The following is a 26,516-nucleotide window of genomic DNA, read 5'->3' as shown; positions in this document are numbered from 1 at the left end:
CCTGGCCAACATGGTGAAACCCCATCTCTACTAAAAATACAAAATTAGCTGGGTGTGGTGGCACATGCCTGTAATCCCAACTACTTGAGAGGCTGAGGCAGGAGAATTGCCTGAACCGGGGAGGCAGACGTTGCAGTGGGCTGAGATCGTGCCATTGCACTCCAGCTTGGGCAACAAGAGCAAAACTCTGTCTCCAAAAAAATAAAAAGGGTAGAGGTGCTGGAATGGGTAAAATTTTTAAACCTTAATCACATGGGAGGCCAGGTGCAGTGGGATTGCAGGATTACAGCTGTAATCCCAGCACTTCTGGAGGCTGAGGCAGGCAGATTGCTTGAACCCAGGGGTTCAAGACCAGGTTGGGCAGCATGGCAAAACCCCATCTCTACAAAAAATAGAAAAATTTAGCTAGGTGTGGTAGCATATGTCTATAGTCCCAGCTATTCAGGAGGTAGAGGATGCAGTGAGCTGAGATTGCACCACTGCACTCCAGCTTGGCTGACAGAGAAAGACTGTCTCAAAAAAAAAACACTACAGAGGGAAAAAACAAGAACTGTCCATTAGATTTGCAGTAGCACTGTATAACAAAGATGAAGAAATCAAATCATCCAAAAAGAAGAGCTTATTAAACACCGATAATTTTCTCTTGTTAATCTCAAAACAAAATGCTAAAAGAAATGATACAGTCAGAATTAGTGTTCAAAGCCTGCATTTTTTCCCCAAGCCTCTAAACCAAGTATAGTCATGCCAGTAAGACTTCATTTGCACAAATGATCTCTCCATAAAACTGCCAGGCTTTCTGAGACTTTATAGTTTACTTAAGCAGGGCTTTCACCATGCCTCAGATGTTCTGTGTAAGGCCAGTTGGCCCTACCTATGGAAGAAGGCATATACCACTCAGCTCCCATACGACTTTTATTGCTAACAAAGACCTAGAGAACAGATCGTTCAGTTCAAACTCCTCATTGCATAAATGAGAACTGACCAGAGAGATAAAATAATATCCAGATAAAATAGATATTGATTGATCTGCTTTCGCTGCTTTCCCTTAAGATTGTACTTCTCGCCATGATGTTTTGGTCTGAACTCCCTTAAGATCTCTAGTCTTTATTTCATAGCTCAAATGACCAACTGGCGTTCTGGGTGACTTCAAACTCAAGTTTTTGTTTTAAATGCAGGTTATGGCACACAGCTTGTGCCAGTGATGAAGGAGAAGTAATTGTTTTTGGTGGATGTGCCAACAACCTACTTGTCCATCACAGAGCTGTAAGTATACTACCTTCATATTATTACTGAAACTTACTTGCAAAAAAAAGCATTGCTTTTAAATGTGTTCTTCCTATGTTTCAGGCACACAGTAATGAAATACTGATATTTTCTGTTCAACCAAAATCTCTTGTACGGTAAGTTAACTTTGTACTTGGCACTTAGATTATTTAAAATTGTTTCCTAAGACTTAGCACTCTCAAAAAACCAGGTTTATGGATTATTTAAGGGCAATAATAAAACTTCATTGCTATAACCAGTTCCTATGAAAATCTTTGAAGAAAGAGGGATGTTTTATGTAGTTTTTCAAGTGAATGTACTTCGAAACAGTAAAGTGAAATTACTCTTCTCTTTGCTTGTCCACTTTCAGGCTAAGCTTAGAAGCAGTCATTTGCTTTAAAGAAATGTTAGCCAACTCATGGAACTGCCTTCCAAAACACTTACTTCACAGTGTTAATCAGAGGTTTGGTAGTAACAACACTTCTGGATCTTAACGCTTCATAAATAATGCCTATGATCACCTTGCATGGACAGCAATCCTGTAAACATCACAGAGTGGCATCATTTGTATAATTATATGCATTGTTGTAGTTTGCAGCTTTTGGTTTTAATGTGCATGTGAATGGCCTAGAGAACCTATTTTTGTGTCCATAAAGTTTACAATAAATGTATTTAACACCAGTAGCTGTCCTCTATTAAAAGATAAGTAATGGTTGGGCTTTTTACCCTGGAGAATGGTTGTTATATTTCCTTTTCGGTAACTTCAGGATATATATCTGTAGAAACATTATACTAAATAGTCCATCATCAAAATGCTGAAGTCATTTTTTAAAAACATTATAGATTTTTTTTAATGGCAAGAGTAGTCTATAATCATGTAACCTAGTGTTGTAAATACAACATAATAAAGGGTTTTTTTTTTTTAAACATTAATATTCACATTATGACGAGGCTGGGAAAACAAAGTGTGGAGGGACCAACAACTATGTAGTACTTTGACCTTAACACTTCAGTGCAGGGGCTGGAGCAGGTGGTCATGCTGAATACAGGCAGGTGTCCAGTCAATTACAGTTTTTTTTTTAATTAATTAAAAAGTTTTGTAGCTCATGAAGGAATGGAAATAATGATGATTTCATTTTCCATTCTGTTAAGAGACAGGAAAAGTGGGTCAGAGTCTTTAGTGGTAAGCCTTAAAATGCACTTCTGGTATTATAGGTTAAGATACTCTGTAACGTGCTATATTGGTAATTAATTAGTAAAGGTGGAAATTAAAATGGTACAGAACTGAATGAGACTACAAGGAAAAAAATAAGATCAAACCTGAAGGTCTACAAATGAATAGAAATGATTAACACCAATTTCTTCTAGGACTTACTAAGCTGAGTCATGAGAATTATTACTTACATTTTACATTTTGGTCTAATATATTTTTTGACAAGTATAGATGAAAGCAGAAGAAAATCCACTCCAATACTTAGTGTTCAAGACACAATCCTAAATACACCCCTGTGGCTGGCCTGTAATATATATATTAGATGTTATATACAGTAGACTTACCAAGTCAATAGTCTAAGCAATCAAGCCACTTCACTGTTCAGTTTCTTTACATCATGAAATGAATACTTGATATTAACCTCCCAAATGTCAAGAAAATGTAGAATAATTACAGATGTATATAATTAGCATTTAACTATCCACAAATACTTTAGGAAATCCTATCATAGACAGTGTTTCTTCTATATAAAACTGGGAAAAAAACAAGAATTAAGTCCTTTTGGTGAATATAGCAAGGCAATGTTTAGTTCATTTTTATAATGCAGAAGTCCTGATACATGGTGTTTTCATCTTTGAACTTCCAAAAGGCTATAAAATTGACTCTTCTCAAATATTTTAGAATTTCATTTCGGCTATTTCCTTTTTACATTCAGAAGATTGGGTGCAGACACTTTCACTTTGCCAGGAATGTTTCTTGATAAATCTGTGTCCTAAAAAAAGAAAATTGCTGAATATCTTCACATCCTGTATGGTCAATCATGTTTCTTTTATGACAAAAAAGAAAAACATTTCCAAACTTTTAGCTGAAATGGTATTACTGCTTCTAGTAAGACAGCATTTTCTACTAAAATAACAAAAAACTGCTAACATTTTAAATTGTACTGTCAGTCTCCACATTCCTTTTCTGAAGGAGAACTTTACCTTTACGCTGCGGAATAAGTCTTTTTCTCTTGCTGTTGCTTCTTTGGAATGCATGAAACTATTCAAGGCTGTTTTTGCAGCTGTAAATAAAAAAAAGTAAGAATAATCTACTCCTGTTAAGTCACTGAACTGTTTAAAATCATAATTCAAAAAAACAAATTTAAATACCTTTTCCTTTTTTCTGCACTCCAGGAGTAAGTTTCACTTTATATCTTTAAAAAGGAATTACATGTGTTACTAAATAGACATTACAAAACAATTCACAAAAGCCATTCTGTCAACTAATGGTAACTTACTTGTAGTTTGTCATGGTGGTGTAAGGGGCACATATTGGAATGGCAAACAGTAGTACATCTTCAGGATGTGGCTGGCCTGTCAAAGAATCAAATAGGTTTTCCTAAAAAGGGAAAATAACAGTTACAAAAGCAATTTATACCACTCTTTAAAAAAAAAATGCAAAAACACTTGGATTAATATCTCAACATATTTTTTATCTTTTTCTGATACATATACCATCTAAGCTGGAACAGTCATGCTTAAACTCTGCTTCATAGTTCCAAAGAGTTGAAGACCAATGTTTAAATATATTCTTTACTACTTAATTTTTGCCTAGCATAATAAGTAATGAGAACAATAATTTTCAAAATACCACCTACAGTTCCATTTAAGAGAAAGAAGGCCCAGGAGCAGTGGCTCACACCTGTAATCCTAGGACTCTGAAAGACTGAGGCTGAGGCAGGTGGATCACTTGAGCCCAGGAGTTCAAGACCAGCCTGGGCAACATGGAGAAACCCCATCTCTACAAAAAATACAAAAGTTAGCTGGGCATAGTGGTGGGTGCCTGTAGTCCCAGCTACTCGGGAGGCTGAGGGGGGAGGATCACCTGAGTCCAGGAGGTAGAGGTTGTGGAGAGCCATGATCCTGTCACTGCACTGAGTGACACCAGCCTGGGTGACAGAGACCCTGTCTCAAAAAAGAAAAAAATAAACTATTGGATATTACCTGAGTTGCAGAAACCTGTTATGGATTTAAATGATGCAGTAATAACCACAAGTAGATTTAAGTTCCATCACATGGAAATGGGACTAATACCTTGGCTACACCACTATTTCTTGACCTGGGGAGGTTCTGCCCTCAGAAGACAATGGGCAATGTCTGGAGATAGTTTTGGTTGACACGATGAGGGGTGAGAAGGAAGAGGTAGGGGCTGGTACTGGCATCTAGTGGGTAAAGGCCAAGGATGTCGCTAACCATTTTATAATGAATGGGACAGACCCCACAACAAAGAATTAACCAACCCCTAATGTTAATAGTGCCAAAGCTGAGAAACCCTGGACTAGAACAGCCTTCTCTCTTCCCCATTATTAAGGAGAAATCCCAGAGCTTCTTTTTTTTTTTGAGACGGAGTCTCGCTCTGCTGCCCAGGCTGGAGTGCAGTGGCCGGGTCTCAGCTCACTGCAAGCTCCGCCTCCTGGGTTTACGCCATTCTCCTGCCTCAGCCTCCCAAGCAGCTGGGACTACAGGCGCCCGCCACGTCGCCCGGCTAGTTTTTTGTATTTTTTAGTAGAGACGGGGTTTCACCATGTTAGCCAGGATGGTCTTGATCTCCTGACCTCGTGATCCGCCCGTCTCGGCCTCCCAAAGTGCTGGGATTACAGGCTTGAGCCACCGCGCCCGGCCCCAGAGCTTCTTAGAGTTCTTATTTGCTGTGCTGCCTGTGAGATTGCCCCTATTTATTTAACAATATGAATAAACTTACAGATTTAGGACAGAATACTTGGTGCTGAAGTATAATTGATATTTGAGTGTTTGCTATGTGCCATAAACTTTTCTAAATACCCTTTACATATATTAGTTATCAAAACAACCCTCTCCTGGGTTCAGATAAGGAAACAGGCACAAAGAATAATGTTTCCAAGTGTGTACAGTTACATACAGCAGAGTTGGGATTAAGACTCTGAAAGTTTGACTTCTTGACCTGCAGTCTTAAGTTTTTAAGTTTTAATAAGCTGTGTTTCAAACATTCTGGGAACTGAATTGTAATCACAGTGTTGCAGTAGGAACCCCAACATAAAATCATACCTCATTTCCCTGTTGATCCAGATCTTGCTCCTCCTGTTCCGAACATATAAAAATAAAAATGTCAGCTATAATGTAAAATGAAATTCCACACCATTAAACCATAAGGAGAAAGAAACAGTGATATAACCAGACTGTCATTGCTGACCCACAGGGAAGTGGATTTGTATGTTTGTGTGTGTGTTTATTAAGAAAGTAATGTCATCCAAGAGAAGAAGGGTAGTTCTCTGAAGCAGAGGAGGTGGGAACTGAAACTTTCATATAAAGTATATGTTAAAGCAGCAAAAGTTACAGGGAGAATTTAAAATGACAACTAAGGTTGATAAGTTTGCCAGGAGAAAAGCAAATAGAGAATTCTGGTCAACATAACTTTTATTTTTAAATATTTGTTCAACACTTCTGGATACATTTTTCCCATATCCCATAAAATATGCTTAATTTTGTTTGCTTACTTTAGAAAAATCTATCCGGAGATAATCAACTGTCTCAGTCTGTTCAGGCTGCTGTAACAAAATACCTTAGACTGTATAATTTATAAACAGAAATTTTACTTCTTACAGTTCTTGAGGCTGGGAAGTCCAGCGTCAAGGTACCAGCAGATTCAATGTCTGATAAGGGCTTGCCTCAAAGATGGCACCCTAGGCTGGGTGTGGTGGCTCATACCTGTAATCCGAGCACTTTGAGAGCCTGAGGTTGGGGGATCCCTTGAGCCCAGGAGTTCAATACCAGCCTGGGCAACATAGGGAGACCTCATCTTAAAAAAAGATGGCACCTTATTGCAGTCCTCATATGGCAAAAGGGCACTCATTCATGACAGAAGAGCCCTCATGACTTCACTTCCTAAAGGCCCAACCTCTTAATACCATCACGCTGGGAATTTAGGTTCCCATATATGAATTGTGGGGGGGTATAACATTTAGACCACAGCACCTACTCAGGAAAGAACATTAATAATTAACACCTCTAGTGAGCAGTTTTGAGTCTAGGATTTACAGAACACAAGAATAATGTACAAATTTTAAGAGCCAAAATGAGTTTTAGTATTACTAAACAACTGTTCATCAGGGAAAAAAAGAAAATAGTAATACAGAATCCCTGTAAGCATGACCTGCATTAAACTGAGCACACAATTATAACTCAAGCTTTACATAAAAATGCTGGAGACAAAAGTAAAATTTTTTTATTCGGCCTCTATTTTAAACCAAGTTATTAAAAAATAAACAGGCTGGGCGTGTGGCTCATGCCTGTAATCCCAACACTTTGGGAGGCCAAGGCAGGCGGATCACCTGAGATCAGGAGTTAAAGACCAGTCTGGCCAACATGGTGAAACCTCATCTCTACTAAAAATACAAAAATTAGCCAGGTGTGGTGATGCACGCCTGTAATCCCAGCTACTTGGAAGGCTGAGGCAGGATAATCGCTTGAATCTGGGAGGCGGAAGTTGCAGTGAGCCGAGATTGTGCCACTGCACTCCAGCCTGGGCAACAGAGCAAGACTGCCTCAAAAAAAAAAAAAAGGCAAGAAGATGTACATATTCATGTAAGAAGATATACAGAAGGCTGAGCTTGCTGTACTTTTAATAGAACAATTAGACAATCATCTTAGCTGGAAAAATACAAACTTCTCACTGGTTTTGTAACCAGGGTACTTGGCTCTTAAATGGTATACCCATTTTCAACATTATATAAGACAATATAGCATAGATTCCTACAGAAAAGCTTAGAGAAAGTGAAAATTTATTTTCTACTCATCTTCAAGACAATCCCAATTCTCTTTCCTTTTTTTTTTGAGACAGAGTCTCACTCTGTCGCCCAGGCTGGAGTGCAGTGGCGTGATCTCGGCTCACTGCAAGCTCCACCTCCTGGGTTCATGCTATTCTCCTGCCTCAGCGTCCTGAGTAGCTGGGACTACAGGCGCTTGCCACCACACCTGGCTAATATTTTTGTATTTTTTTAGTAGAGACAGGGTTTCACCATGTTAGCTAGGATGGTCTCGATCTCCTGACCCTGTGATCCGCCTGCCTTGGCCTCCTAAAGTGTTGGCAATACAGGCGTGAGCCACCGCGCCCGGCCTCTCTGTCTTAATTTAACTCAGTTCCCATCAGAATCAAAGCCTCTCCATAAAACTGATTACTTCCTAAAGGCTTGTAACAAAATTTTTATCAGCTATCAATACTACCATTTCATGCTTAGATAAGATATTGCAATTTTAGTCTTTCAGGTTATATTTCTGAGATGACATTCCATTAAGAATAGGGTTACCCACTTGTCTTGGTTTTAGCACTGAAAGTCCCATGTCCTGGGAACCCCAGGATGGTTAATCACCCTAATTAAGAAGCAGAAGCCCACATGTATAGTAGCCTTACCTTGTCATCATGTGGATCATCTACAGCAAAGTCTTGTAACTCATGAGTTATAACCTCAAGGAATGGAGTTTCTTTCTTAATGTTGTCAGAGATCCTTTGTCCACCTCTGGGTTTCTGGGACTGTTTCTTCACAGGTTCATCCTTTGTTTTTCCTTTCTTCCCCTTCTTCCCTTTTTCTTCTCTGTTTGAACCTGCAGACTTTAATTCATAGAGAAAACATTAGTCAGTGTTAAGAATGTATTGAATGCTTGTCATATGCTAGGCAGTGGACTAGATGCTCATTTGAAAAGCAAAAGAAAAAATGTTTTTAGATGTTACTTACCCCCAGCAATTTCATGATAAGTTCACGGTCTTCTTCATCCTGGTCTTTGTATTTTTCTTTCATTTTTTTCATTTTACTCTACAAAATCAGAAGATTTTGGTTGGAAATATTCAGCAAAAAAATGTCAACAACTACTTGCAAAGAAATGGTGTTACTTTATATTCTCTGTCAAAAATGCTTACTGAATAAGGCACCATTATAATAAACAATATGAAGTCTACAAAGTTGGATAACCGAAGTCCTCATCCTCAAGGAATGTACCATAGGGTGGAGAGAAGATACACAGAGAAGTAAGGATAAATTAACACAACATAAAGAACTGCAAGGAAGAAATAAAGTAAAACAGTATTGGAAAAGCAAGTCTAAAAAGAAAGAGAATAGTAATAGCAAGTCATCACATTTGGTTGGAGTCAGGGTACACATGGAGGAAGAATAAGAAATAAAGCAGCAAAGCTAGGCTAGGCACTTATTCTAGAAGCTTTCAAGACTCTGTATTTTATTAAATAAAACAGTTATTCTTTACCCTGATTACATCCCCAAATCACTCTAGGAGTTTCAAACTATAAATATCTAGACCCCACCCTAGAGATTTTTGTCTTGATTAATTGTATTAGCTGGGACCGAAATAACACATTCTGAAAATTGTGAAGACTTCCCTAAACAGGACACAAACGCCGTAAAAGAAGACTGATAAATCAGACTTAATTAGAATTTTAAAATGCTACTCATCAAAAAAGACTATTAGAAAAGTGAAAAAGAGCAAGCCCCCAAGTGTGAAAAGCACTTGCAATACATATATCCAAGAAAGGACTTGTATTCAGGATTAGAGAGAACTCGTATACATCAACTCGAAAGATAGGACAAACCAATTTTTAAAATAGGTGCTTCGAGGTCCAATAAACATGAGAAAGTGCTCAATATCATTAGTCATCAGGGACATGAAATAAAAGCCAAATGAGCTATCAGCATATACACACTTAAATGACTGAAAAAAGAAAACCTGACAATACCAAGTGTTACTACGGATGGGGGGTAACTGGACTCTCATACACTGCTTGGTGGGAAACTGACACAGGTACTCTGGAAAACTGACTGGCAGTATCTAATAAAGCCAAACAACATGTATGCCACAACCCAGAAAATTCCACTCATACGTATATCAACAGAAATGCATACTTATGGATCCAAAAGTCATGTGAGGGTCTGGCACAGTGGTTCACGCGTGTAATCCCAACACTTTGGGAGGTCCGGGCGGGTGGATCATCTGAGGTCAGGAGTTCAAGACCAGCCTGACCAAAATGGTGAAACACCATCTCTACCAAAAATACAAAAAAAAACAGCCAGGTGTGGTGGTGCATGCCTGTAATCCCAGATACTTGGAAGGCTGAGGCAGAAGAATCGCTTGCACCTGGGAGACAGAGGTTGCAGTGAGTCAAGACCATGCTATTGCACTCCAGCCTGGGCAACAAGAGTAAAACTCTGTCTCAAAAAACAAAAAGTCATGGGGGGATATTCCTAGAAAGTGGCAAGCATGAGCCTTCTGGCTGGGCGCAGTGGCTCACGCCTGTAAGCCCAGCACTTTGGGAGGCCGAGGTGGGTGGATCACAAGGTCAGGAGCGAGACCATCCTGGCCAACATAAGTGAAACCCCGTCTCTACTAAAAATACAAAAATTAGCTGGGTGTGGTGGTGTGTGCCTATAGTTCTAGCTACTCAGGAGGCTGAAGCAGAAGAATCGCTTGAACCCAGGAGGAGGAGGATCCAGTGAGCTGAGATCACACCACCACTGTACTCCAGCCTGGCAACATAGCAAGACCCTGTCTCAAAAAAAAAAAAAAAGAAAGAAACTGGCAAACAAGCATGAGCCTTTTGGGATGCTAGAAACGTTCCAAGTAAAGTATCTGGATCTGAGTGGTGGTTTCACAGATGTGTGTGCTTACAAAAATTCACTGAGGCCGGACACAGTGGCTCATGCCTGTAATCCCAGCCCTTTGGGAGGCCAAGGCAGGCGGATCACGAGGTCAAGAGATGAAGACCATCCTGGCCAACATGGTGAAACTCTGTCTCTACTAAAAATACAAAAAGTAGCCAGGCATAGTGGCGCACGCCTGTTGTCCCAGCTACTTGGGAGGCTGAGGCAGGAGAATTGTTTGAACCTGGGAGGTGAAGGTTGCAGTGAGTCGAGATCAGGCCATTGCACTCCAGCCTAGGCAACAGAAAGAGACTCTGTCTCAAAAAAAAAAAAAAAATTCACTGAGCCAAAGATTTGTGCATTTTACTATTATGTACACTGTACCTCAAAAAAATTGAGAAAAAATATTGTTACCAATAAACTGGACTGAGAAATGGAAAACCTGATGACAACAGAGTTTCTTAGAAAATACAACTTTGGAAAACCAACTTCAAAAAAAATCCCAGAAAACCTGAATAAACCTAAAATTATTAAAGAAACTGAAAATAGTTCTTAAAAACCTCCTCACAAAGCCGGGCATGGTGGCACACACCTGTGGTCCCAGCTACTAGGGAAGTTGAGGTGGGAGGACTGCTTGAGCCCAGGGGGTCAAGGCTGCAGTGAGCCAAGATTGCAACACTACATCCTGGCCTGGGCAACAAAGCAAGACTCAGTCTAAAAAAAAAAAAAATCTCCTCACAAAACCCAAAACATTAGGTCTAGTTTTATAAGCAAATGCTATCCAATGGCAAGGAACAGTCTCCATTTTGTGACAGAGTCTTGCTCTGTCACCTAGGCTAGAGTGTAGTACATGACCTCGGCTCACTGCAACCACTGCCTCCCAGGCTCAAGCAATTCTCCTGCCTCAGCCTCCAAGAAGCTGGGACCTACAGGTCCCACCACACCCGGCTAATTTTTGTATTTTCAATACAGACGGGGTTTCACCATGTTAGCCAGGCTAGTCTCAAACTCCTGACCTCAGGTGACCCAACCTCCTCAGCCTCCCAAAGTGCTGGGATTACAGGTATGAGCCACCGTGCTCGGCCACAATCTCCATTTTATACAAAATTCTAGAGAGCAGAAAAAGAGGGAGAGGTCCTAAACTTATTTTATGAAACTGATATAATGTGTAAACACAAAAACCAGGCAGAGACAGTATGAGAAATTAGAAGCCAATTAATAGATTTTGCTCAAGTAATATACCATAAACAGAAAATAATGCAATAGGCTGGGCATGGTGGCTCATGCCTGTAACTTTAGCACTTTCGGAGACCAAGCAGGAGGATAACTTGAACCTAGGAGTTAGAGACCAGCCTGGGCAAATAGGAAGACCCTGTCTCTAAAAATAATAAAAATAAAAATTAGCCAGGCATGGTGGCACACGTCTGTGGTCCCAGCTGTTTGGGAAGCTGAGGTAGAAAGATGGTTTGGGCCCAGAAGGTTGAGGATGCAGTGAGCCATAACCATACCACTGCATTCCAGCCTGGGCGACAGAGTGAGACCCTGTCTCAAAAACAAAAAAACAAGCAAAAAGAATGCAACAGATACAGAAAAAACATTCAGAGACATTTAGCTCATCATTATTAAAAAAAACTTTCAAAAAGGTGTCTTCCAACAACCCAAAGGAAACATCCCACAATGATAAAATCATAGTTCCTTTAATGGAATTAACAAAGATATACACAATTACTGCTTCTATGAAACACAATACTTTTGCTTTTCAGTCACTGCAAAAAACACGGGGAAAATAAAAAGATATTAAGACTAGAAGAAAAGCCATAATTTGTAGACGATATGACTGCCTACAGACGAAGTATTAAAATTAGTAAGTGCTCTATAAGATTGCCCATTACTAGATCAACATGAATGGTGTCTTCCCATGTACCAGCAAATAACAACAAGGAAATGAAAGTTTTAAAAACAGGTAGGGCGCAGTGGCTCACGTCTGTAATCCCAACACTTTGGGAAGCTGAGGCGGGCAGATTGCTCAATTATAGTTTTATAATTGCACAATTATGATTTTCCATAGGAAGACTCAAAGTGGTTAAAATGACAATTCCCCAGAAAATAATCTAAAAATTTAATGTATTTTAATAAAAATTCTATCAGGATTTGCCTTAAAACTTAACCTATCTGCAGAATATTTCATTGTAAAAATGCATCATTTATTATTTCATATTGTTGTACACTTAAGATTAATTGCAGTTTTTGTGCTATTACAAATATAAACTTCAACATCCTCAGTGCATACCCATCATTTTTTTTTTAGGATAAATTCCTAAAAGAGGAATTGCTGAGTCAAAGGGCAGAAGCACTGTTAAGACTTTTGACTGGAATTCCCATGTTGTACACTCAAACGTTTACTGAACGACTGACTAAGTAGTATCTATTAAAATGATGAGTAAAAAAAATTCCCCAGCTTTACACAGCATTTCTTTCATCACTTTTTTTTTTTTTCAGATTTGCCATTTGATTTTTAATTTTATTGGTGGTTCTTTACTTTCTCCACCTGCAATGCACTGTGGTACCGTTTTCATATGGTTAGCCATCATTCTGAATATTTCATATCTTCTCAAATGATCTGCAGTATTATTTTATCACATACTAAAATGCTAAATATCAGGTAGTGGTCCTGTGTCTAGATTTTATTCTGTCTCACTTTTTCTGTCTAGCTATTCCTATGTTAATAACATGCTGTTGTAAAAATTCTAGCGTTAAATATTTTACTACCTCATAGGGAAATCCCTCATTTTCTTAGCTATTCTCAAGCATTTACTCCTTTTAAAATAAATTTAGAATTATTTTATCAAGCATTAAAATCTCAATTCTGATTAAAGTCATGTTGAAATTATATATGAGGAGAATTTATATTTTTATTATGTTGAGTCTTCCCTTCCTTTTGCACATGTCCATTTATTTGCAGCTCACTGGAAAAAAGCATAGGAAAATCTGACCTCTATGAAGGAAAGATCACAAAACATATTTATAAAGATTATAGCCTAGTGTGGTGGCATGCACTTGTGGTCCCAGTTACTTGGTAGGCTGAGGTAGGAGGAGTGCATGAGCCCATGAGTTCAAAGCTGTAGTATGCTACAAACATGCCTGTAAACAGCCACTACACTCCAACCTGGGCAACACAGCAAGGCCCTCTTAAAAAAAAAAAAAAAAAAGATTGCAAAGAAATTTAAATTTTAAAAGAGGTACAATGATAAATTAGTCCATAATCCCCTCACTTTTATACTGCTACAGCATTTTTTTTTTTTGAGACAGAGTCTCGCCATGTCACCCAGGCTGGAGTGCAGTGGCGTGATCTTGGCTCACTGCAACCTCCGCCTCCTGGGTTCAAGCAATTCTTCTGCCTCAGCCTCTCGAGTAGCTGCGACTATAGGCATGTACCACCATGCCTGGCTAATTTTTGTATATTTAGTAGAGATGCGGTTCACCATGTTAGACATGCTGGTCTTGAACTCCTGGCCTCAAGTGATCCATCTGCCTCGGCCTCCCAAAGTGCTGAGATTACAGGCATGAGCCACTGCACCTGGCTGCTATAGCATTTTGAAGAGTATATTATATTGTAACCAGACACGGTGGCTAACACACCTCTAGTTCCAAGCACCTTGGGACGGTGAGGCAGGAAGATCACTTGAGCCTGGGAGTTTGAGACCAGCCTGGACAATATAGTTAGACCCCATCGCTACAAAAAATAAAAAGAATTAGCTGAGTATGGTGGCATGCACTTGTGTGGTCCCAGCTACTTGGAAGACTGAGATGGGAGGATCACTTGAGCCTAGAAGTTAAGGCTACTGCAGTGAGCCCTGACTGCACCACTGCATTCCAGCGTGGGTGACAGAGCAAGACTCTATCTCGGGGAGCTGGCAGGGGCGGTGTGGAAAGAGTATGTTCTATCACAAGTACTTCTTTCTTCATCATCCACCTTTAGCAAAATATCTAAGAACTCTAACCAAAATCGAAAAATTACTGAGCTAAATTCTCAATAAATATCAGCTCTGCTACCTAACTAGCTGGGCAACTTTGGCAAACCATAATCTCCTATTACTCTTCCAGATAAAATGAAAGCTTCTGTGCAGATGATCTTGAAAGTCTAAATAACTTCTAGTAGTGATCTCTATGTTCTCCAAATGCTGTATCTACTCAACTAATTTTTAGTCAAAGGAAATCACAAAGGATTATTTTTTGGCCTACATTTTCTATTTCACTTCAACTTTAAAAAATTAAAAAGGAACCTCACAACTTAACTGTGAACCATATAGATCATCCTCAAGTTTACCTTTTGTCCTCGTTTCATTGGCTGTACAGCCGCAACATTTTTGCTTGTGTTCTGATGAGTTTCAATATGTACAGTACTTTCTTTTTCTTTATCCTTTCCCTCTATCACTTCTACATCTCCTGAGTCACTTGGAAGCTTTTTCTTTTTCATTTCCCTGAATAAAAAAGACATGGAAACATCTCATTCTTAGAATTTCAATTCTTAGTGCCCTAAAAAAGTTCCATGGGAAAGGGCACATATACAGTATATAAATGGTCATGGCTTCTGCTTCACTTGTTAATCACCAAGTTAGAAAATACAAAGATGCTCAAAATCATCACGTAGGAAAAAGATGAAAATTTTTCAGCTCTCATGGATTTATCTTTCTTTCCATCATCCAAGCTCAACATATTGTCACCCCTGACTCATCCTTACTCACTAGGCACATTTAGCCCCTGAACACCTTAATGGCCAGGCACTGGGATTTGTACTCTTTGTATCAACATAGCATTGGGAGGTCTTAGGCATTTAATAAAACATTTGTTGACTGGTTGGCTGACTAAATGGATTAAAAAATACACAGGTTAAGAAGGAAGGGTAAATTTTATTACTGTGGTATTCTTCTGTTCCCAATGCCAACGTCTTAGTTCAGGTCCTCATTACATCCCACCCAGACTTCCTCCAGAGTCTATATCTTCTGAATTTTTTTTTTAAGACAGAGTTTGTGCCACCACGCCCAGTTAACTTTGTATTTTTAGTAGATATAGGGTTTCACCATGTTGGTCAGGCTGGTCTTGAACTCCTGACCTCAGGTATCTATTCGCCTCAGCCTCCCAAAGTGCTGGGATTACAGGCATGAGCCACCACATCCGGCCGTTAACTTCTGTTTTAATCTTCCTTAATCATTTGCCTATGTCACATTCTCTTCATATCACTTTAAAGGGTACAGTCCAAAATCCTTAGCTTTTAAGTACTCCATTTTTAGTTCAAATTTACTTCTCCAATCATATCATCCACCATTTAATAAACAAACTTTTCCTTCCCACTGAGTCTATTTATCATTTCCCCAAAGCACTATGCATATTACCCCAAAGAAGCACTCCCCTTTGTTAATGCTAATTCTCCTTGGAGTCTCCCTCTTTCATTTACTTAACCGCTAACATATCTTTCAAGGTGTACTTCTGATGTTATTTCCCCAAACATCTGAACTCATAGCAATCTCTTACTCTTGAACTACTTTATCACTTTCAGATACTATTTACATATTTATGACTACTTCCTGAATCCAGGACTCAAAAGCCTCTTTAAGGCATGAGCTTTATACTTTACCTCTTTGTATACTCAGTAAGTATCTAGCACAGTGCTATATGCTCAGAATTCTCTGTAATTGTTTAATGATTATCTTTCTCAAATGAAAAGGCTTTACTGTCCATTCCGATTTAGGGCCTCTTCCTGGAATGCTTTAGTTGTCTTAGTCTTTCCCACCCTACAGTAGTCGTTTCCTTCCCTTCTGCCCTTGCGTTGCTTCTACTTGCTTCCTGAGACCTGCTAACAAAAAAAAAAAAAAAACAATTGGCCTGGCATGGTGGCTCACGTCTGTAATCCAGCAATTTGGGAGGCCGAGGCGGGTGGATCACGAGGTCAGAAGATTGAGACCATACTGGCTAACACAGTGAAACCCCATCTCTACTAAAAATACAAAAACAAAATTAGCCAGGCGTGGTGGCAGGCGCCTGTAGTCCCAGCTACTCGGGAGGCTGAGGCAGGAGAATAGTGTGAACCCGGGAGGCGGAGCTTGCAGTGAGCCAAGATCACGCCACTGCACTCCAGCCTGGGCCACAGAGCGAGACTCCGTCTCAAAAAAAAATAAAAAATCAAGTCTTCTGTCTTATGTAAAACTTTCCTAATTTCAGGTATTCCTATTTATTCCTGACAATATTACCCTAGAACTAGTCTATGTAATACACTGAAATCATTATTGTACATATTTATGTAGTAAAAGCTCTGTCTTATTAGAGCAAGTCCTCAAATAACATAATTTAATTCAACATCATTGTTATAACTTTGATAAGAACAAAAAACAAAATTGATTCCTGGCCATGGCCACCATCTGTGCAGAGTCTACATGTTCTCCCCAAGACTATGTGGGTTTTCACCAGGTACTCAGGTTTTCTCTCACATCCCAAAATGCGCATGTTAGGTTAACTGGCGTGTCTACATTATCCCAGCATGAATGAGTGCCCTGCAATGGAATGACATCCTGTTCTGGGATGGTTCTGGCCTGTTGCCCTGATTTGCCAGGATAGGCTTTTGCCACCAATGACCCTTAACTGGAATAAGCGGTTGAAAAACGAATGAATGAATGAATGACTTAATATAAATGATTGTCAAAAATTCATAAACTAAATAATAGTCATACAAATGTACAACAATAAACAATGTAGTATGAAAGTGCTTAAAGAACGTGCCATATTTTTGTTTTTGAACCTCATGGTAGTAGGAGTTACTCTACAGTTTTCACTTTGCAAATAGTCCTTGATTTAACCCACTACCACAACTACCATCACTCATTAATTTACCAAAAATTGGGTAAATAATTATCGTGCTTGCTTTCATTAATCTTTCTTAAATATATGTACAGTTTATATTTATTTTAATGTTTAATATTAGAAGTGTTTTCAGTCTTTATTTAGAAGTTTTGTGATGGTTTTGTGACCAAAAATATGCCAGAGGAACTTAACTCCTGTTTATATCAATTAGCCCATGGCAAAATTGGTTTCATTACACATTGTTTCTCTTAAGTCCAAGTTTCCAAGAACCTATTGAAAATGTTAAGTGGGCTGGGCGTGGTGGCTCATGCCTGTAATTCCAGCACTTTGTGAGGCTGAGGCGGTTGGATTATGAGGTCAGAAGATCGAGACCATCCTGGCTAACATGGTGAAACCCCATCTCTACTAAAAATACAAAAAATTAGCCGGACATGGTGGCGGGTGCCTGTAGTCCCAGCAACTTGGGAGGCTGAGGCAGGAGAATGGCATGAACCCGGGAGATGGGGCTTGCAGTGAGCTGAGATGGGGCCACTGCACTCCAGCCTGGGCGACAGAGTGAGACTCCATCTCAAAAAAAAAAAAGAAAATGTTAAGTGAAGGCCGGGCATCAATGGTTCATACCTGTAATCCCAGCACTTTGGGCAGCCAAGGTGGGAGGATCACTTGAGCCCAGGAGTTCAAGACCAGCCTGGGCAACATGATGAAACCTGTCTCTACAAAAAATACAAACATTTTTGTAGTGGCATGCGCCACTATAGCTACTTGGGAGGCTGAAGCAGGAGACTGCCTGAGCCTGGGAGTTTGAGGCTGTAGTGAGCCACAACTGCACCTTAGCACTCAAGCCTGGGCAACAAAGCGAGACCCTGTCTCAAAAAAAAACAAAAAAAAAGAAAAGAAAATGTTAAGTGAAGACTTACTCTACTAGGTCTATTTCATTGATTACAGTGACAGATTAGGGCCCTTAAACAGAAAAATGTATTAGAGCTTAATATTAACAACGAAAAATTTCTGCTAAATCTTGGTCAGTTTAATGAAGGAAGTCTTTAAACAGCTAAGTAATCTGTGGTAGCTGAGCTATCAATTAAAAAAATAAAATAAAATCATGCTTTTTAGTTAGATAACACAGATGTGTTTACCTTCTTTCCTTGGCTGACAAATGTCTCCGGCTCTGTGATTTACTGTCACTCTATTAAAACAAAAAAACAGGCAAATGCAAACATCACTATTATTAATTTTTTTGAAAAGTATTAAAAAGTAGAAAATGATTCCTTGAGAATAGGATGTTCTTCATAAAACTGAAAATAGCTTACAGAATTAGAAGATTCCTCTTTTGAAGCCAATTTCTGGAGGGACCTATGAAAATAAACAGAAGGGAGTCTCTATCAGCCTGTAAAAGACACTCATTTACAAAGCCCCTAGATGTTCCCACACTATACTCTTAAGTACTGGCAATCCAACAGATTTTCAGATTTGGTAAAGTGAGAAAAACATACAACCAAATTGCTCCTCTCTCCACACTTCCATATACATTTTAAAATAGGTGACGTGTATTGAAAACTTACTGTGTCAGGCACTGCCAGATGGTATACATGCATAAATCTCCATGAAAGGGATACCATTCTGTTTTCACCAAGAAGGAAACTGAAGCTTAAGCACAAAGTAACTTTACCAAGGACACACCCTAAGACCCAATACTGGTCTGTCTGACTCCTAGACTGTTCTGAATTACATCGTTAATTGTGCATTTATAACTAACAGACCTGATGATCTGTAAAACATTATGTAGACTAAAACACATTTTTTGATGGAATTGCCTTTGTTATGTTCTTAGCATTTATAACCATTTAGTTGTTTCTCTTTGGATCTAGTTTGGCCACTCTAAATGCACTGTATTTTTCTAGCCTGGTCCTGGGAATTTCTTTGCAGAGAGACCCAATCAAATGGTGAAAAAGCAGTAAAACAATGGAGGGTAAAAGTACTGATGTCAATCTTGGTATTATCTTGGTAAGGATTACCTCATCATCATTCTCGGCTTACACAATAATATGTAAAATTTTATTTTTAAATTACCTTTGGGGTTGAAGGTGCGACAAGTCAATGGTAGTATCAGGATAATTTAATGTCTCTTCCCCTTCATCCTTCATTTCACCAACAGGATCCTGATCTTTTCTAACCTCTTCATATTCTCCTTCATCTTCAGAGCTTTCTTCCTGAATGAGCTCCTCATTCAGTTCATCTCTACCACTCTGAACAGTGATATCCTCTTGGTTAACCTGAGTCATGAGTTCTACTTCTACAGGAGGAGTTTCATGTTCCTCTTTATCCTCATCACTGCTAGTATCACCTCCATCTGTAGAATTACCATAAGGAAAGTCAGTGTGGGACTACCAACCAAGCCAGGTCATTTCCTGAAAACCTCATAAAAATATTCCACTGACTGTTTCTCCCATATTTCTCCAAAAAATCACCAGAAAAATGCCTGATCGTTCCCAAAGGGTACTCTTAGACAAAAGAATAACCTGTATCATGAATAGGTTGAACTAAATGATCTCCAAGATCCTTTACCACAATAAATTTCTTGGACATTGCTACCCTTTCAACAATGAAAACCACAACTTTGCCTTAGTTGGGTATTTCCAAAAAGCAAGACAGCAAAATTAGTTGTATAACTTTTGCTGCTTTTATTATAATTTGCACATAAAACTTAAATACATATTATATAACACACATAACCGGTGCTCATTCTTTTGCAAAGGAACTAATAGTAGTAATAGGGTCTCCTGTCTCACCTGCAAAATGACATGCCACCACTCATCTGACAAGGATGGTTACAAGAATAGAAAATAATGTAAATAGGGCCGGGCGCGGTGGCTCAAGCCTGTAATCCCAGCACTTTGGGAGGCCAAGACGGGCAGATCACAAGGTCAGGAGATCGAGACCATCCTGGCTAATACGGTGAAACCCCGTCTCTACTAAAGAATACAAAAAACTAGCCGGGCGACGAGGCGGGCGCCTGTAGTCCCAGCTACTTGGGAGGCGGAGGCAGGAGAATGGCGTAAACCTGGGAGGCGGAGCTTGCAGTGAGCTGAGATCTGGCCACCACACTCCAGCCTGGGTGACAGAGCCAGACTCCGTATCAAAAAAAAAAAAAAAAGAAAATAATGTAAATAGACCAGGTGCAATGGCTCACGCCTGTAATCCCAGCACTTTGGGAGGCCGAGGTGGGTGGATCACGAAGTCAGGAGTTCAAGACCAGCCTGGCAAAGATGGTGAAACCCCGTCTACTAAAAATACAAAAATTAGCCAGGCGTGGTGGCAGGTGCCTGTAATCCCAGCTACTCAGGAGGCTGAGGCAGAAGAATTGCTTGAACCTGGGCAGCAGAGGTTGCAGGTGAGCTGAGATCACGCCGCGCTACACTCTAGTCTGGCAACAGACTGAAACTCCGTCTCGGGGGAAAAAAAAAAAAGAATGTAAATAAGGCACTTTATACAGTCCCAGGGAAATGGTGAGCCTCAATCAATAGAATCTTACAGCACAACAGTAATAGTAAATGAAACAATGCAATATTACCTGTAAAAAGGAATGACCTTAGCAGAGAGAATAACTACAAAATAGTTTAGTGGGAATATTTTCCGTAGTTCCTTTAGGTAGGCAGGTAAATTTATTCTAGCAACTGTAATTACTCTCTACTTGAAACAAATATTTTGCCTCCCAGGTTCAAGCAAGCCTCCCACCTCAGCCTCTTCAGTAGCTGGGACTAGAGGCACTGATTTTTTTGGTAGAGACGGGGTTTTGCCATGTTGCCCAGGCTCGTCCCTGGGTTGTCCCAGCCCAGGAGCTGGTCTCAAACTCCTGAGCTCAGGCAATCCACCTGCCTCGGACTCCCAAAAGTGCTGAGATTACAGGCATGAGCCACAACGCCCGGCCTGATAAATACTTTTAAATTCACTAGAATAAGTATATTTAGCATTTCCAAAAACAAAATTCAGTAAAACTTACAGCAAGTAGTTTGGGTTTTTCTAAGATATTTAGATTATTCCAAAAGAGACATGATCTTCTAAGGATTTAGAAGCAAAACTTGGTAACAAAAAACATCACAAAAACTAATTTCTTAAAATCTATAAACTACCTAATTGTTCCATTTCATCTGATATGAGTTCGCTTGTGCAACTTGCCAGTGTCTCCATGTCTTCATCCTGTACTCTGACTTTTCGTTCACCCCGATGTCTCCAAACACAAGACTCATCTACCTAAAGAAACAGTTATTTCTCAGTGATGGAGCTTTAAACAAGACTAACGAAAATCAGAAAAAAAATAAATAAATAACCAAGAAGCTGAAGAGTACCTTAAAAAGGAAGCTAAACCCCATCATTAGATACGAGGGAGGAAGAAAATTCTTTTTTCCTACAAAAGATAACGTACATTAATGCTTTAAAAATCAGGTTTCTCCACTTTTTGCTTACAAAACAAAAAAAAATTAGTGTCAGATGACACGAATGGTCATATCCATTTTGTCTTTTGCTATGTCATGAATAACATTTCCCATTTATAGAACTGGGCAGTATGTATAGGAACAGTTATTAAGAAGAAAAAAAATACACGCTTGCTCTGATATTCTGGGTCAGTCAGACCCTGAATATTCTATTTGCAGAAATAAGTTCAGGCTGTACTTTCTTATCCTTATAACTAAACTACGCGAAAGTGCACTGCCCTCAAAAAAAATACACATGAAGATATGACAAACACTAAACTTGTCCCACCAAGGCAAAAATTTCTTTACTTCATAGCAGACTTTATATAAGAAATCCAAGTAATTAGTTTCTGTTCTAAGAGTATCTGTAATCTGTCCTCAAACCTGTCTCCATAATCTATTGACAAGTCTAGGGATATTTTTCCTGTCAAGACATTACCTCTTATCATGAAGCTTCCTGTTGTCAAATATTCTCCAGTTGGTGCTGTTTTAGATACCTGAAGAACACAATAATACATTATATTCTTATTTTAAAAAATACTCCGGTTTTCTTTTTCCACTTGAGGAGAAAGTAAAGTCAGAGTCAGTAAGCCACACTGTCTCCTGAAAAGTTTGTAATTTCATATAAATTCTCAATACTGAAGGGAAAGATACCTTTAATGACAGATAAGCCTCTGGAAGTAACAAAGAAAAAACAAAGAATCCACTACATCAATCATTTTCTTTCTTTCTTTTTTTTGAGATGAAGTCTCACTCTGTTGCCCAAGCTGAAGTGCAGTGGCACAATCTCAGCTCACTGCAACCTCTACCTCCTGGGTTCAAGCGATTCTCCTGCCTCAGCCTCCTGAGTAGCTAGGATTACAGGCACCCGCCACCATGCCCGGCTGATTTGTGTATTTTTAGTAGAGACAGGCTTTCACTATGTTGGCCAGGCTGGTCTTGAACTCCTAACCTCGTGATCCACCTGCCTCAGCCTCCCAAAGTGCTGGGATTACAGGCGTGAGCCACCATGCCTGGCAATAATTTTCAAATGCCATGGACGACAGCAGAACTGGTCCACTCATCTCTTCCAGCATGAGATGTAATGAGAAAACTAATGATAGGTCAATGAGCTTATCATAAAGCTATGTTTATTAAAATAAAGCTCTATTTATTAAATAAAATCCTTGTCTAAGACACTGTTTTTGATAATAAAGTTTTTTTTCTCTTTTTTTTGAGATGGAGTCTCACACTGTCACTCAGGCTGGAGTGCAGTGGCCCAGTCTTGGCTCACTGTAATCTCAGCCTCCCAGGTTCCAGTGATTCTCCTGCCTCAGCCTCCCAAGTAGCTGGGACTACAGGCGTGCACCACCACGCCCAGCTAATTTTTGTATTTTTTTAGTAGAGGTGGGGTTTCACTATACTGGCCAGGCTGGCCTCGAACTCCTGACTTCATGATCTGCCCACCTTGGCCTCCCAAAGTGCTGGGATTACAGGCATGAGGCTAAAGTAAACTTTCACGATATGAAATAAAGATTATAGGAGATTTTTTAAAAAATATATCCTATTTCAGCAAACAGAAAGTGAGTAAACTTATCCCATAATTTAAAAAAATTTGGGGGCCAGGTGTGGTAGCTCATGCCTGTAATCCCAGTTACTCTGGGAAGCCAAGGTGGGTGGATCATGAGGTCAGGAGTTCAAGACTATCCTGGCTAAGACAGTGAAACCCTGTCCCTATTAAAAACACAAAAATTAGCCAGGCGTGGTGGCAGGTACCTATAATCCCAGTTACTCAGGAGGCCGAGGCAGAGAACTGCTTGAACCCAGGAGGCAGAGGTTGCAGTGAGCCGAGATCGCGCCACTGCACTCTAGCCTGGGTGACAAAGCAACACTCCCTCTCAAAAAAAAAAAAAAAAATTATAAATCTTTGAAATCCCCAAATCTTCAGAGTATCTTTATTAGTCATAGTTATTAAAATAGCAAGGGGCCAAGTGTGCTAGCTCACACTTGTAATCCCAGCACTTTGGGAGGCAGAAGAAGGAGTTCACTTGAGGCCAGGAGTTTGAGACCTGGCCTGGCCAATATGGCCAAACCCCATCTCTACAAAAATAGAAAAAGTAGCCAGGTGTGGTGGCACACTCCTGTAGTCCCAGCTACACAGGAGAAAGAGGCAGGAGAATCGCTTGAACTCAGGAGGCAGAGGCTGCAGTGAGCTGAAATTGCACCACTGCACTCGAGCCTGGGCAACAGAACAAGACTCCATCTCAAAACAAACAAACACAAAAAACCAGCAAGGGATTAAAAACACACTAAATTTCATTCTAAAAAATTTCTTAATAAAAGAATTAAAACCACTTTTATAACAGCACTGAGGTAGCAATTTATAATCCCCCTATAATGACAATATCACAGCACAGCATATAATAAATATAAAAAGATACAAAAATGAAAGTAAATCTAAGGGAGTATAATGAAACTGAACTCTTTTCATCCTACTGTACAGCTTTAGGAACTTATAAAAGTACATCATTATCAATTATAATTCTCAAAAGTACGATAAGAAATCAATAGCAATGTGAGGTCAAATATGGAATGAAGTATCACCAAACTAAACAGTGCTGGCCAGGCACCATGGCTCACACCTGTAATCCCAGCACTTTGGGAGGCTGAGGCAAAAGGATCACTTGAGGTCAGGAATTCGAGACCAGCCTGGCCAACATGGTGAAACCCCATCTCTACAAAGAAAAAAAAAAATGCAAAAAAAAACCCCAACAACATCATTAACCACAAAGAAGGGCAATTACTAAAAACAAATGAATTAAAAAAAAAAAAAAAAAGAGGATATGCCTACTTTTTTGGAAGGGCCCAAGAGAATTCAGAATATTCCAACAAAGATGAACAGGAGAAAGGCCTTTTAGGTCAGTATGCCAATAATAATCGATAATAACTGGAATACTCTTTATCCTGTATAACTGCATGGATCACTCTCTCTTCATTTACCTCTCTGCTCAAATCCTACCTTCCTAGAAAGGCTCCCCCAATACTTCATCCAAAATGGTATCCCCTATCACTCTCTATCCCCTTTCATGCTTTAAAAAATACATATTTTATGGCACTTATTACCTGACATTATGTACATATTTTCTTCTACCAAAAAAATGTTAGCTCTATTAGAGCCTTGTCTGCTTTATTTACTTCTATACTCTCAAAAATTTGGCACACAGTAGCTCTTAGTAAGTTAAGAAAAAGGACAAGAGCCCTTATTACCTGATGATGGTACACCCACCAAGCACTAGTGATAACTCGTGCATCCCAAGCAGCACTGTAGCAAAGTGCCATTGTGCCAGCTTCAGTCAAGGTCCGTGGGGGGATGGGTTCTCCTGGAATAACAATGCATAATGTTTCAACACCAAAGTATCGACTTTCTCCAGAGAAAGATGAAAATTACATGCTGCATGACAGGGTCAATCATATATCTTTTTTTTTTTTTGAGACAGAGTCTCGCTCTGTCACTCAGGGTGGAGTGCAGTGGCACAATCTCAGCTCACTGCAACCTCCACCTCCTGGGTTCAAGCAATTCTCTGCCTCAGCCTCCTGAGTAGCTGCGATTACAGGTGCCTGCCACCATTCCTCGCTAAATGTTCGTATCTTTAGTAGAGACGGGGTTTCACCATCTTGGCCAGGCAGGTCTTGAACTCCTGACTTCATGATCCACCCACCTCAGCCTTCCAGAATGTTAGGATTACAGGCGTAAGCCACCGCATCCAGCCGGTCAATCATATATCTTAAATACTAATACATTTTTACTTCACCATTATAAAAAGTTACTAAAAATGTATTTTTAATATTGCTATTTACAGAGCAAGCTTTTAAATGACTTATGTAAATAAAACATGTCAGAGAAGAAATATCCTCTCACATCAATAATTCTAACTTCACTCCAGAAAAGATAATTTAGAGAAATCCATTTAAAGTTTGAAGACTTCCAAAATTAAAATAGATTGGCGGAATCATGTCCCTTATGGTTAGATTTCAAATATTTTTAAATTGGGGTATAATTCACCTGCCATAAAATTCACCCCTTTAAAGTATACAATTCAATGGCTTTTTGTATATTCATAATGCTGTATGACCATGACCATCAACACTATTTAATTCCAGAACATTTTCATCATCCCAGAAAAGAAACCCTATATTCATTAGCAGCCACTCCCCATTTTCTCCTCTGTACCCAGTCCCTGGCAATTACTAATCTATTTTCTGTCTCTATGGTTTTGCCTAATTTGGACGTTTTATACAAATCTATCATACATAGCATTTTAGGTTTGGCTTCTTTCACTTAGCTTAATGTTTTGCAAGGTCATTCCATATTAAAAGCACATATAAGTACTTCTGTTCTTTGTAAGTCTGAATAATATTCCATTATATGGATATACCACATTTTGTTTATTCATTAATTGAATGACATATGGATTGTTTCCATTTCTTGGCTATTATAAATAATGCTGCTATCAGTATCTGCAAACAAGTTTTGTATGGACACATACCTTTGCTTATCTTGGGTATATACCTAAGAGAGGAACTGCAGGGTCAATTATGTTTTACATTTTTTGCAACTGCCAAACCATTTCCCACAGCAGCTGTATCATTGTCCATTCCCACCAGCAGTATTCTAGTTTCTCCACCATCATCACCAACATGTGTTACTGTTTTCGCCAGCATCATCACCAACACGTGTTAGTGGGTATAAAGTAGTATCTTGTGTTTTTGAGATGGAGTCATGCTCCTTTCGCCCTGGCTGGAGTGCACTGGCGTGATCTCAGCTCACTGCAACCTCTGCCACCTGGGTTCAAGCGATTCTCCTGCCTCAGCCTCCTGAGTAGCTGAGATTACAGGTGTGTGCCACTACACCCGGCTAATTTATTTATTTCTTTTTTTTTTTTTTAGTAGAGACGGAGTTTCATCACGTTAGCAAGGATGGTCTCGATCTCCTGACCTTGTGATCTGCCCACCTCAGCCTCCCAAAGTGCTGGGATTACAGGTGTGAGTCACCACGCCCAGCCTAGAGGCTGGC

At 39.5% G+C, this 26,516-nt stretch overlaps 2 protein-coding genes across 3 annotated transcripts in view; one reads left to right on the top strand and one right to left on the bottom strand.

Annotated features, from left to right (window-relative positions):
* KLHDC2 (kelch domain containing 2) overlaps positions 1 to 1,944 on the top strand; it is a 15,571-nt gene extending 13,627 nt beyond the window's left edge. Inside the window, exons 11-13 of the mRNA XM_011956912.1 lie at positions 1,176 to 1,263; positions 1,348 to 1,400; positions 1,634 to 1,944. Of these exons, the coding sequence (XP_011812302.1) occupies positions 1,176 to 1,263; positions 1,348 to 1,400; positions 1,634 to 1,757 (265 nt within the window). The 3' untranslated portion in view covers positions 1,758 to 1,944. The remainder of the gene's footprint in view (positions 1 to 1,175; positions 1,264 to 1,347; positions 1,401 to 1,633) is intronic.
* A 699-nt stretch (positions 1,945 to 2,643) lies between these two features.
* NEMF (nuclear export mediator factor) overlaps positions 2,644 to 26,516 on the bottom strand; it is a 70,201-nt gene continuing 46,328 nt past the window's right edge. For both annotated transcript variants that reach the window (XM_011956914.1, XM_011956915.1), the window contains 15 exons: positions 24,710 to 24,822; positions 21,903 to 21,960; positions 21,338 to 21,396; positions 21,122 to 21,242; positions 19,062 to 19,341; positions 18,302 to 18,344; positions 18,128 to 18,177; positions 14,464 to 14,617; positions 8,226 to 8,303; positions 7,904 to 8,101; positions 5,542 to 5,574; positions 3,756 to 3,856; positions 3,628 to 3,671; positions 3,460 to 3,539; positions 2,644 to 3,248 (listed from right to left, as the gene is read on the bottom strand). In XM_011956914.1, the coding sequence (XP_011812304.1) occupies positions 3,171 to 3,248; positions 3,460 to 3,539; positions 3,628 to 3,671; positions 3,756 to 3,856; positions 5,542 to 5,574; positions 7,904 to 8,101; positions 8,226 to 8,303; positions 14,464 to 14,617; positions 18,128 to 18,177; positions 18,302 to 18,344; positions 19,062 to 19,341; positions 21,122 to 21,242; positions 21,338 to 21,396; positions 21,903 to 21,960; positions 24,710 to 24,822 (1,490 nt within the window). In that variant the 3' untranslated portion in view covers positions 2,644 to 3,170. The remainder of the gene's footprint in view (positions 3,249 to 3,459; positions 3,540 to 3,627; positions 3,672 to 3,755; positions 3,857 to 5,541; positions 5,575 to 7,903; positions 8,102 to 8,225; positions 8,304 to 14,463; positions 14,618 to 18,127; positions 18,178 to 18,301; positions 18,345 to 19,061; positions 19,342 to 21,121; positions 21,243 to 21,337; positions 21,397 to 21,902; positions 21,961 to 24,709; positions 24,823 to 26,516) is intronic.

Source organism: Colobus angolensis, unplaced genomic scaffold (genome assembly GCF_000951035.1).
Source record: "Colobus angolensis palliatus isolate OR3802 unplaced genomic scaffold, Cang.pa_1.0 Scaffold428, whole genome shotgun sequence".
NCBI classification, from domain to species: Eukaryota; Metazoa; Chordata; class Mammalia; order Primates; family Cercopithecidae; genus Colobus; species Colobus angolensis.
Note: the sequence above shows the minus strand (reverse complement) of the source record. Positions and strands in the feature narration are given on the sequence as shown.